Source organism: Tachyglossus aculeatus, chromosome X1, assembly GCF_015852505.1.
Source record: "Tachyglossus aculeatus isolate mTacAcu1 chromosome X1, mTacAcu1.pri, whole genome shotgun sequence".
In the NCBI taxonomy this organism is placed as follows: domain Eukaryota; kingdom Metazoa; phylum Chordata; class Mammalia; order Monotremata; family Tachyglossidae; genus Tachyglossus; species Tachyglossus aculeatus.
The window spans coordinates 82,567,636-82,580,040 of NC_052101.1; the positions used below are offsets into that span (position 1 = coordinate 82,567,636).

At 45.0% G+C, this 12,405-nt stretch overlaps 1 protein-coding gene across 4 annotated transcripts in view; it reads right to left on the reverse strand.

Moving 5' to 3' along the window:
* Positions 1 to 2,421: 2,421 nt before the first annotated feature.
* The window catches only part of HDAC11 (histone deacetylase 11), a 102,866-nt gene continuing 92,882 nt past the window's right edge, over positions 2,422 to 12,405 (reverse strand). For 3 of the 4 annotated variants that reach the window (XM_038740818.1, XM_038740816.1, XM_038740815.1), the window contains 3 exons: positions 7,111 to 7,207; positions 4,287 to 4,465; positions 2,422 to 3,444 (listed from right to left, as the gene is read on the reverse strand). In XM_038740818.1, coding sequence (XP_038596746.1) covers positions 3,202 to 3,444; positions 4,287 to 4,465; positions 7,111 to 7,207 — 519 coding nt within the window. In that variant the 3' untranslated portion in view covers positions 2,422 to 3,201. The remainder of the gene's footprint in view (positions 3,445 to 4,286; positions 4,466 to 7,110; positions 7,208 to 12,405) is intronic. The other variant, XM_038740817.1, reaches the window with a different exon arrangement.

Below are 12,405 nucleotides of genomic sequence, written 5' to 3' on the forward strand. Positions count from 1 at the left end.
AGCAAAATGCAGAAAAGGATCACACACAGAATCCACTGGGGCAGGTCAGTTAAATTAGTTTAATTATTTCACATGAGAATAGAAACACTAAACACAAACCAAACCCATGTCTTGAAGAGTCTGGATGGCACTAGTACTGTGTCTCATACAAATATTGTCTTATAAAAATTATAACAAAGGAGAAAGTATAACAACATCTTTAAGTACTACATATCCAAGAAATCTAGGGGAAAAAAAATCAATGTTCACTTCCCCTCGCAGGGCTCTGATGTCCTGTCAGTGGGGAGCTGAAAAAGTGCATTTTAAATCACTAAATCACAATCCTAGCATTAGTGCATCTTGCCAAACATGGTGCAAAGCATGAACATTTTAGAACTTGTGTAGCTTTCTACAACAATGGACTTGTACCGCTTAAGAGCTAATGTTAAAAGAGGTAAGTTTTCCCAGGATGGCCAAATGTGACTGTTTATGACTGGCACTGCTGCTACCAGAAAGACCTGGCATCTTCTCCTAGAGTGTGCAGTGAGCCTCTGACTCCTGGAAGTCAAAACAGCATCATTTTGGGGATGCTTGAAAATTCCATACAGGTCTCCTCCTAAACCAAGTAGTAGTAGTAGTAGTGTGGTATTTATTAAGCACTTACTTTGTCCAGAGTACTGTACTAAGCACTGAGGAAAAATACACAGGTGAAAATTAGACACAGTCCCTGGCCCTCAAGGGGTTCACAATCCAAGAAGGGTTGTGTCACTTGGATGCTATTCCCATTAAGTGCAGACACTAGTTTTTTTTGTTGTTTGTTTTGCTTTTTTTTTATATCACGGTGCTGCCACGAAATGTAGAAATGGCTTTTAAGGCGTGACTCAAGGCTCCTCCAAGAAGGAGCCATTTCAAGACTTGAATCTGCAAATCAGTACAGCTCATCCTGAAACTGCAGTCTGTGGTGGTGAAGGTGACCAGTGTTAAGTAGTAAACATTTGGTATTTCCGTCTGGTGATAAGTCAGCAGCTTAGAGTTACAGCTACTGCATCACCACTGAGCAACTGAATTCCCAACTGGGAGGATGAAACCTGCCCCAGAGCCAAGATGTATGGGAAATGGCCCATTGGTCACAAGTTGTGAAAGACTCTCCTGAGATAATGCACCCAACTGTTCTGATTAACACCCTTGGCTTTCCTTGCAAAGCAAACGAAAGACCTTATTAAGTCAAAAGAAGAAGAAAATAAGAGAAACTTCCTCCATGGCCCTGACCATTTCTGGAGACAGACCTCAAGTTTAAGTGCATCTCCTCTTGCCTATTTACTCCCCAAACCTACAGGATGTTCTTTGAAAAGCTTCACAAGCTCCTGAATGGGAGAAGATCCAAAGGAAGAGAACAAGTCAGACCACTGAAAGTAACATTTACTCCTAAGTTACTTCAGTGCTCAGTGCTCAATCGATCTCATCGGAGGGAGACTGAAAATACCTCTCCACCACACTTAAATTTGAGAACTTCTGCACCTTCACCCACTAGTAAAACAAAACAACCTCAGAGCAGTGTCCTCGTCCTTCTGATGTCATTTGTGAGCAGCACGGTGTTGTCCTGTTAACCCATTTCTAGAGGGAAACCTTGTTCAAAAGACTCCCAGAATGTTTCTTCATGTCTCTGGCTCGAAGAAAGACTGACCTCAGGGTTTCCATTTGGGATACGAAGAGATGAGCCTCTATGCATCGGTAACCTGTTAACTGGGTGACTATTCTTAAACACTGCCTTGCAAAGAGGTTTGAAAATTCATGCAGCTGAAAAAAAGAACTATATTCGGCCTACACACATGGGCAATGACCTCACCCTTATTTCCCAGGTCCTTCCTTCACCACACCCCCCCTTCCCACTCCTGCCTACTTACCCATTCTCGCTTCCTCCTGCTTCCCATCTCTCTGGGCCAAGAAAGTACACCTAGTTCTCTTAGAATGTGAGGGTGGCATTGCTGCAGAACCCTGCATTAAAGAAGACTCATTCTGGAGTACTTGCCCATGTCTTATGCCATGTGCCCACATCTAGGCACACAGCGGTTTGTTCCGATACCACATGGTGCTATATCCAAACAAGCTAGTGTTGTCACAAGAACATCCCTTGGTTTCCTGACAGTGTTCTAGCCAAAGCACGTAGTGAAAGAACTAATTATGGCAGAACTCAGTATAGAAGTTTCTGCCTATATCGAGTACGGATTCTCGCTCCTTTTCCTGCCCACTAGATAAAGTGTTGCACGAAAACCATGCAGAAAGGAACAGGAGGGAATGTTTCATTTCTTCTAGGCCTGCAGCCTGATTTATTTTAAGCACTGAGAGCAAGGGCCGGTGCTAATACACTCAGAATCTCCAACTCAGATTTCAATAATTGGTTGTTCGGGAAAGACTTGAAATGTCTACAGAAATGAAGGGCTGTGGAATGAAATACCGAGAGTCTTCCTTCGTATGTGAAGAGGGCACCACTGACAGTGAAGTTCTCCCCAGGAGTGAGAAAGCCCATGTGGGAGCCACAATCAGCACACGAAGTTGAAACCAAAGAAGAAAGCGAGGCCAATTATGATGCACAAACAACTACCAGAAAATCCGAGAGAGGAAGAAGAGGTGGTTCAAGTGAGCCTAAACCTAATCGTTGTTGCGCTCCTCAAACAAGGGGAGATCACTCTTCCTGTGTCCCCTTCTCCCTCCAACTCTTTCTTTTCCTCCCTTCCTCCTCCTCCTCTCCATCTTTTTTCCAGAATTCGCTTCAGAAGCGCACCCTCGGCAACCCAGCAGCAGCCACTGATTCTGCCTACTGGGGCCCTGGCTGCTTTCTCACCCTCTCCCAGGGGCAGACCCACACTAGGCCAAAAGATTCCCTTTCCCTCCCTCTCCAAAGTGACCAAACTCTCTCTGAGCAGCTGAGGTCAAACTTTCTGGTGGCTCATCAGAGTTCCTGCTGTACACCAAAACCTTCCACATGATTCTAGGGAGTAACTGATCATCAATCGCTTAGACCACATCAACCCTTCTTCAGGGTCTTTAAAATAAATTAAAAAAATAAATACACGAAAACCTTACAGGCCCAGAAACTCTCTCCCAAAATGTTTTTCTATCTACTGACATGGATCCAATCACAGTTCTAGATTTAAATACCACATAATTAGTCGGCTCCTTTAAATTACCTAAGATAGCAAAGAGGGAGGACAAGTGCCCTCTCTACACTGGAAGCTGAGTCGCCTCCAACAGGGGTGTAGTTCTGAGCATCAGTTCTACCTCGGCGCTTTTGGCTTCGCCGGTTGCAAGATTCTTGTCAATAAGCCCCAAGCTGTGGAGATTCAGGATGGAGTCGGCAATGATCCGAGCTGTCCTCTTCTGATAACCTCCGGAGGTCACCATCAAGATGGGAACACGGTGGGTGCGGGCAGCTTGGAACACGATCTCATCCCTTTTCACAATGCCCTGTGGAGATATACACCAGAATGGGAGGGGCTGAGGCCCTCAGGCCACGGGCCGATTCTTGCCTCCTCTGGTCCTTTTCCCAGGAATGCATCCCAATCAATCCAAAGCCCCCAGTTTCATGAAAACACGAATCCTGAGGACTGGCCTAGAGGAAATGGGCTAGGATGGCCCCAGGAGAAATTTAAGAAGGATGGAAGGAAGAACATCCCAGCGGGGGAGGGTTATTTCCCTCCTAAAAGGACAATCAGAAGCCTCGGGAAGGGTGGGGGTGGAGGGATTAGGTGGAAGGTTCCGCTGTGACCAACTGACGCCAGAGAAATGTTCAGTCTCCAGGGCCAAGAAAGGATCCCATGAGGCCTAACTAATCTGGTGCCCTCCAAATAAACCAAGGTTTATTAGAATGACAAAGAGAATGCGCTATCTCGGAAGCCTGGAGCCTGCAGAGAAGCACATCAGGGGCTTGCAATAAGCCAGGAAAAACATTCACAGCATTGATTTTGACATGGGCTCCGACCAGTTAAAACCTGTGCTATTAAACGTAGGACTGAAATGAGAGACTCCTGGGGCTAGGGCTCTCCAGAGATCGCCCATCCCCATCCACCAGTCTCTGCTTCCCAGAGAGGGCCCAGCACCACTACTAGATATCCCAGTGAAAGAGATTCCATGACCTCCCTCAGCCACTCGTTACTGGGCAGGAAGATTTCTCTTGTCTACCATATATTCTCCCTCCTCTTGATTGGCCCTCGGTGGAAAGAAACTGGGACACAAATTGATGCTTCTCAATCCTTCTTAACTGCACCTCTTTTATCTTGGCCCGACAGTCCTTTCAATTATCCACCCACCTGGGGGGAGATGGCGAGGCCTCCGAGGGGGTCCCCATCCAGAATGTCGGTTCCTGCATTATAAATAACAACATCTGGCCTCAGTTCATTCAGTGCTCCCGCCACGTGCATCTCTACCTTCTGGAGATATTCTTTGTCTTCCGTCCCCCAGTCCAGTTCAATCTTCCGCTTTATGGCTCCTAAAAACAGATTTCCCCAAATCATATTTTAATGACTGTATGTGAAAGGTTTACCTCCAGCTGTAATCTAGGCATGTGGCCTGGCAGGGCAGCAGATAGGTCCCAAAGTATTCTCATTCTCAAAATATTTCCTAGTCTCCAAAACAATCCCCAGCCCTTCCAATACGGCCAAATGACCTCAAGGCGATTCATCTAGTGGCTCTGTGAGCAATAAGGGCCTAAGAAAACCAGGACCAGCACTGTGAGTCATAGTCACAACTCAGATTAAAATGTTTACTTGTGCTGAGCAGGATTCCTTTTAAACCCTGGGCCTATGGGTCAGTGGAACAGTGGTCATTTGGCCTAGCTGTTCCAAGCTCAGTGCCAACATGCATCTAGGGGTGTGCTATTTGAGGCGGGAAAGGGGAAGAAACAGCCAGGGAAAAAACAAAATCAAAACTGTTTTGATGAAAATTGGGCGAGCTCATTCGGTGACTAAATGATAAAGTGGCAAACTTATTTCAGTGCTCTCCAGGAGGTGCTTGCTTTTTTAAAAAACAACAACAACAACATATAAATGATAAAAATAAAATCATTTTTAAATTTAGAAAATTTAAATCCATAATAGAAAATAAAAGGCACAACCACGACATTACTCCTGCAGCAAACCAGTCGCCTGTTTGTTTAAATAGAAAGTGTGAACGACAATGGAAATGGAAGAAGAAATAAGGAGAGGGGATATTGAACCTATCACAAAAGCTATTAAAAAGAAAACCCTAACTGGAGTAACACTGAGAGAATGAATATTAAACTGCTGTGTGGAGCAAGGACTGGAACAAGCAAAAAGATCATCAAGAATTCAATATGCTAAGAATCACAGGGACTGTTTCTTTTTCCAGGCTGGTCCACTGAGGCCCTCATACAAATCTCTGGGCTATACACAAACATCTGGCCCCAAACCAAACCTACAGTCTCTTTGGTGCTTTCATCCCTCTTGAGGCTGGGAGAAAAAAAAAAGAGAAATCAAGGTCTCTAACACTTGCACAGAATGGAGTTTTAAATCGGCCTGGTAAATCTATCTAACCCTACACAAACCAGACTTTGCTTCTTGTCCTCGCAGCTCTGCCATCTCTCGAGGACTGCAAACAGTGACATACTCAGGCTCCCAATCAATTGAATGCTATGTGCACAGTACTGTTCTAAGCCTTTGGGAGAGTACAATACAACAGAATAAGCAGAAACGTTCCCTGCCCATAAGGAGCTTACAGTCTAGAGGGGAGATAGACATTATTATGAATAAATGAGTAACTTATAATTGATAATTTAAAGATATGTACATAAGGGCTGTGGGGTTCGGCCAAATGTCAAATGTCCAAAGATCACACAACAGAGCTGGGATTAGAACCCAGGTCCTTCTGACTCCCCGGCCCGTAATCTATCCACTAGGCCACACTGCTTCTCTTGATGTCTTCCAATCAGTCAATGGTATTTATTGAGCACTTGCTGTGAGCAGAGTACTGTACTAAGCGCTTGGGAGAGTGCAACGGGGTACATGTCTGTTTATTGTTGTATTGTACTCTCCCAAGCGCTTAGTACAGTGCTCTGCACACAGTAAGCACTCAATAAATACCACTGAATGAATGAACAATATAACATTCCCTTCCCATAACGAGCTTACAATCTAGTAGGGGAAACAGATGCTAATAGAAATGAATAAATGACAGATATGTACCTAAGTGCTGTGGGCTGGGAGGGGGGATGAATAAAGGGAGCAAGTCAAGGCAACACAGAAGGGAGTGGGAGAAGAGGGAAGGAGCACCCACCATCTGAGCCTTCACTCTGAGCCTTCACTCCCAGAGGCCCGAGGATCAAAGCTCATTGTGGGCAGGGAACATGTCTGTTACACTGTTGTACTGTACGCTCCCAAATGCTTATAGTACAGTGCTTAATACGACTGATTGATTGAAAGAACACTGAGGGTTCAATCGACCCCATTCAAACAGGCACAATGACATAACCACTCGCATGTGGAAGCCCCTAGACCCTCAATCACTGGGCAGCAACGGATTCTACCCCTCAAGTGCTCTTCAATTCAGAGTTGAGCACGACGGAGCACCTCTCGGTGTGGGCAACTCAGCTCTGCTCCCAACTGCCTTTGAAGGAACACTGTACGCTTATAGTGCAGGACACCTTCAATTAATAACCACCTCATCAGAAGCCCTCTCCATTTGTGCAGAGTAAGCAAATTTGGAATGTGCCTTCTGCTTTTAAAAAAAAAAGTGTCCCTGGCTTAAATGGAAACATAAGATCAATCTCAACCTTCAGCCTTTCCATTAAAATCAATGACCTGAGCAGCCCTCTGATACTGTGACTCAAAAGGAACCAGGAAATGGTTTGCTAACAAGAATTGTCCAATCTACCTGGAGGTCAGTCTGCTGTTAAGAAGGCCAAGAGAAAGGCGAGGAAGAGAATTTCTGCTGATGAGGGAAATGTTAGATGCTCACTGATTATGGGCTGTCTCTTCTCTGATGTTAAATACTTTTGTAGGTGATCAATCGATTTCACTGGCACATCATACAATGTGTCAGGGAGGTTCACTGATGAAATGCTTAGGAGTCCTCCAACTAATGATGGCTCTATGCCCAAGGCTCCACAGTTCTACTTACGTTTAGCAAACCCATCCCCTGGATAAATGTATCTATTGTAGACGTCCATAATATACACTCGGTTATCATACATGAAGTCTCTCTCGTGGCCATTTCCCTATAGGAAAAAAAAATCGCCATTGGTGAGTATGACCTAGCTAAGGATACATTCAGAATGCAACACAGGCAGTTATTTCATTGGAAAAATTCAGGCCTGACTTTTTGGTTCATAAACCTAACAGTAAATTTGATAAAAGTACAACCCACCAGATTCTGAGTACTTAAAATACAAGTGTACAAGCCCAGGCCTGGAAGGGATTTAAGGAGGTCACTTAGTCCAATTCCCAGAAAGATGAGACACTAGTCCTCTTTTAAAGACCTCCAGACAGAGAGATACCCATGCTCCCTCATGTGCCCGTTTACAATGATTAACATCCCTTCCCTGACACATTGACCTAGATCGCTCACACTGCTGAGCTGGAGCCTGCAGGAATAATAATAATGATTATGGTACTTGTTAAGCACCTATGTGCTTAACAGATGCACTATATGCACTGTTCTAAGCACTAGATTAGATACAAATCAATGATGTTGGACACAGTCCCAGTCCCACGTGGGGCTCACACTCTTAATCCCCAGCTTTACAGATGAGGACACAGCGGGACCTGGCTGCTATTGTCTTGCAAAGGCCCGATTCAGTGACCGTTCATGGACTGGGGTTTGCTGACTCAGCTACTATGTCTCACAAACATAGTATCGATCAATCAATCAATGGTATTTATTAAGCGCTTACTGTGTGTGCAGAACACTCAACTAAGCGCTTGGGAGAGTACAATACGATGGAGTAGGTAGACACAATCCCCTGCCCTCAAGGAGAATACAATCTAGTGAGGAACTAGCTTTCAGGCTTATAACCTCACATGCGCTTTTTGGTAAGAGAAGAGGAGGGGCAAGAGAATGAATATCAAATTCCATGATAGGTATCAGCAGAGAATCCCAGGCAAGGATGCTGTACTCCAAACCTCTTGGACAAAGCTAAACTGAAGAATGCTTTAATTGACCCCATCTACTTCACAAGCAGCTTCTCTGAATAGGGCTCTTGAGGAATGGAGCGGTACAGAGAATAGTTATCTCCATCTGATCGTAGTCCGTTGTTGTGAAGCCAATTTTCAAAAGGCTTTAATTTGAAAATTAGAGACATGATAGACTACAGTGTGTCCTGATGGGCCATTATGTTTTATCACATCAGTGCAACTGCAATCCAAGGCTATTCATTCCCCACCCTAAAAGCCCTTATAAATTTTTGGTGTAAAGTAGTTTGAGTGCATTAGCAGCTTCTCTAAATTAAATAATTCTGTTTCCAATGGCATTTTTTTTGCAAGAAAACCAAAAGTAATTAGTTCATAGTCTAATCACCCTCCAAAATATGATTTTTTAAAAAATGAAAGAGATCGGCAGACAGGAGGAACAAGTGAGCATGTCAGTCGCTGCCCGTCCACCTGACCTGAAGAGTCACACCACAAATACCATAATAATAATTATGGTATTTGGTTTTTTTTATAATGGCATTTATTAAGTGCTTACTATGTGCAAAGCACTGTTCTAAGTGCTGGATAATGATGGTATCTGTTAAGTGCTTACTATGGGCAAAGCACTGTTCTAAGCGCTGGGGAGGTTACTATATGATCAGGTTGTCCCACGGGGCGCTCACAGTCTTCATCCCCATTTTACAGATGAGGTAACTGAGGCACAGAGAAGTGAAGTGACAAAAGTCACACAGCTGACAGTTGGCGGAGCCGGGATTTGAACCCATGACCTCTGACTCCAAAGCCTGTGCTCTTTCCACTGAGCCACGATGAAGCACTTACTATGTGCCAGGCACTGTACTAAGCGCTGGGTTGGGGTAAAAGCAAATCGGGTTGGACAAAGTCCCTGTCCGACATGGGGCTCACAGTCTCAATCCCCATTTTACAGATGAGGTAAATGAGGCACAGAGAAGTTAAGTGACTTGCCCAAGGTCACAGAGCAGACAAATGACGGAGTCGGAATTAGAATCCATGACCTCTGACTCCCAGGCCTGTGCTCTATCCACTACACCACACAACAAACGGTTCAGTTAGTGCCGACATATAAATCGTTCTTCTTGGGTGAAGGACCATTCTTTGCTCCCCTATCCAGAGGCCCTGGTCAAATTCACATCTTGCCATCCCTACCGGAACTAGCCCTGGCGCCCAATCCCAGTTCGGCCCCCTCGCTGCCCATTTCTTACAACTCCCCACTTAACAACTTCCTGAGGGTTCCACAAGACCGGGCACACTCGGGGAAGCAGCAGCCAATCCACTGCAACCTTCATGAAGTGGAGCTGTTAGTCTACTGTTCCAGCAGCAGAACGTTTTATTGAGGTGGCCTGCCTACTGCAGCCAAGAATCATAAAGCATAATTAAACACCAGACCTGAGATGGTGAATAATTAATAACCAAACATCATAATTGATTATGTGCTGCCACCTGTGATTTCTATTGCCAGTTAGGCAATAATTGACTGATTTTTGCTAATTTATGCAGTGGGGTCTGATGGGGTGGGAGGTTGATGAATGACCCTACCTCTATCCCCCAATGCCAACAGTTGCTACTGCTGCTACTAACCAAGGGACATCCCACAGTGTGAGAAAGGTGAACAAGAGCAGCTTCTCCTCTAGAGTTTTTCCAGCCGAGGCTTCGGCCAAACTCTGCCCCGATTCAGACACATTTACACATTTAAAATGTCTTCGTTAGGAGAAGGTGGGGCAGGGGAGAGGGAGAAGAAAAAGGCGAGGAGTGATGGTGTGAGGAGGTGGTATTCTGAGCTGAAAGCTCTGGAGACAACTTGGGGAAATTGTTATTTTCTTCGAGAGAACAAACCCAGTCTTTCTCCAACAATGACACTTGAATGAGGAGAAGTGGGACAAAGTGTGTGTGCTTAAAAGAGATTCCCCACCCCGCCACCCCACCGCCCCTCCTGCCACCCTCCCCGTCAACCAGATCATGCCCAAAGAGAACCACTTTGGAGGCCCATTGTTGGGTAGGGATTGTATCTATCTGTTACTGAATTGTACTTTTCAAGCACTTAGTACAGTGCTCTGCACACAGTAAGCGCTCAAATATGACTGAATGAATGAATTCAAAGTATAAAGCGTTCTAAGAAAATGAAACAATCCACATTTTTTTTTCCAAATGATAGGTGGAGGTAGGGAGGAACATTGGAGACCCAGTTCCATCTTCACCTGGCCCGGTGTAGCAAAGGAAACATAGAGACTACTGTATTCTGTCTGCACCCTACTCTATAACCTGGACATTCCTAGGAGATTTTTTAAGCAGTGTCTCCGAATAGCACATTCTCCTTTCAATCATTCAATCATATTTATTGAGCGCTTACTGTGTGCAGAGCACTGTACTAAGCGCTTGGGAAAGGTCCTCACCAGCCAACCCCATATGAAGTAGGTCAAACACGTGCACAATGCCTGTCACTAAACAGCTGTACAGAGCTGAGCAAGACAGGATAGCTACCTCCTTAAGCTTAGGCAGCAACAAAAGGCAGGGCAGATCAACAGTGTCTTGAGGAAGCAGGTCCTTAGTTCTACTAAGCAGCAGCATACAGAGAAGCAGCATGGTGTAGTGGATAAAGCATGGGCCTAGGAGTCAGAAGGTCATGAGTTCTAATCCTGGCTCTGCCACTTGTCTGCTATGTGGCCTTAGGCAAGTCACTTCATTTCTCTGTGCCTCAGTTACCTCATCTGTAAAATAGGGGTAAAGACTGTGAGACCCATGTGGGACAGGGACTGTGTCCAATGTGATTATGTTGTATCTACTCCAGTGATTAGAACAGTGCTTGGCACATAGTAGGTGCTTAATACAATAATAATAATACTCTTCACCTCTCACTAGAATTTGGCCTCAAAGCACTTGTGTTGCACAGTGAAGCCAAAAGGAGACCCAAAAGAGAAGCCCGAGTGATTCAGAAGGGCAGAGGGCAGAGAAAAGATGGTAGACAGTCTATGTCTCAGACTGGAAGTCAGGAAACTAGTGCACAGGGAGGTTGTGATGTACCCAGAACCTCACAGCAAGTCACTGGCTGTTTCCTCAACTGGTCATGGGGCTACAACCTGCCCATTCCTACCTCTTTTGGTTAAGTGCTGAGTGGTAATAATAATAATAATTATAATGATGGCATTTATTAAGCACTATGTGCAAAGCACTGTCCTAAGCACTGGGGAGGTTACAAGGTGATCAGGTTGTCCCATGGGGGGCTCACAGTCTTCATCCCCATTTTACAGATGAGGTAACTGAGGCCCAGAAGTGAAGTGACTCACCCAGAGTCACACAGCTGACAATTGGCGGAGCCGGGATTTGAATCCATGACCTCTGACTCCAAAGCCTAGGCTCTTTCCACTGAGCCACGCTGCTTTGAACTCATCAGAAATCTATGGTCTAGGGGTGCCACTCCATAGTTCCCTCCATAGTATTAGGACCTAGACCTCCTTTGAAGGTTTCAGGCAAAGGCTCTTTTCCTTTTCCCTCCTCTCCCCAGACCTGCTCTGGGCAGAGAGAAAGCACCTTGTTCATTTTGGCCTCCTGGAAGAAAAACACCATTTAGCCCAGGCTGAACCAAAGACCCTATTATAATATGCAAATGTCATTCACTGGCTCCAGAAACCATCCTCCTTTCTCCAATCCCTTCTCCCCTCTGATATCTGACCTTGGCTAAAACCAGTTACACAGCATTAGGGGAAAAACATCAGAATTTGCCTAACAGGGGTTGGTTTCATCAGTAAAAAAATTCCTAATACCTCCCTTTATATCAGACAAGTACTCTCCCTGCCTTCAAAGTTTTCTTAAAAGCACATTTCCTCGAAGAGGCCTTCCCCGACTAAGCCCTTATTTCCTCTTCTCCCACTCCCTTCTGCAACAGCTTTGCACTAGGCTTTGCACCCTTCATTCACCCCTCCCTCAATCCTACAGCACTTATGTACATAGCTATAATTTATTTATTTATTTATGTCTGTCTCCCAACCTAGACTGTGAGCTTGTTGTGAGCAGGGAGCGTGCTACCAACTAACTCTGTTACAGTGAACTCTCCCAAGCACTTAGGACCGTGCTCTGCACATAGTTAGTGCTCAATACAGACAACTGATTGAACATGGGAACCATCAGGGGAGACCACTTAATAATTGAGCCAATGGGGATTGTTCCAGTGCAAATTTTCCCCCAAGACCTTTCTCAAAAGCCCTCCACCCCACACCCCTGCTTTTTAAGAATAATTATAATGATGTTGGTATTT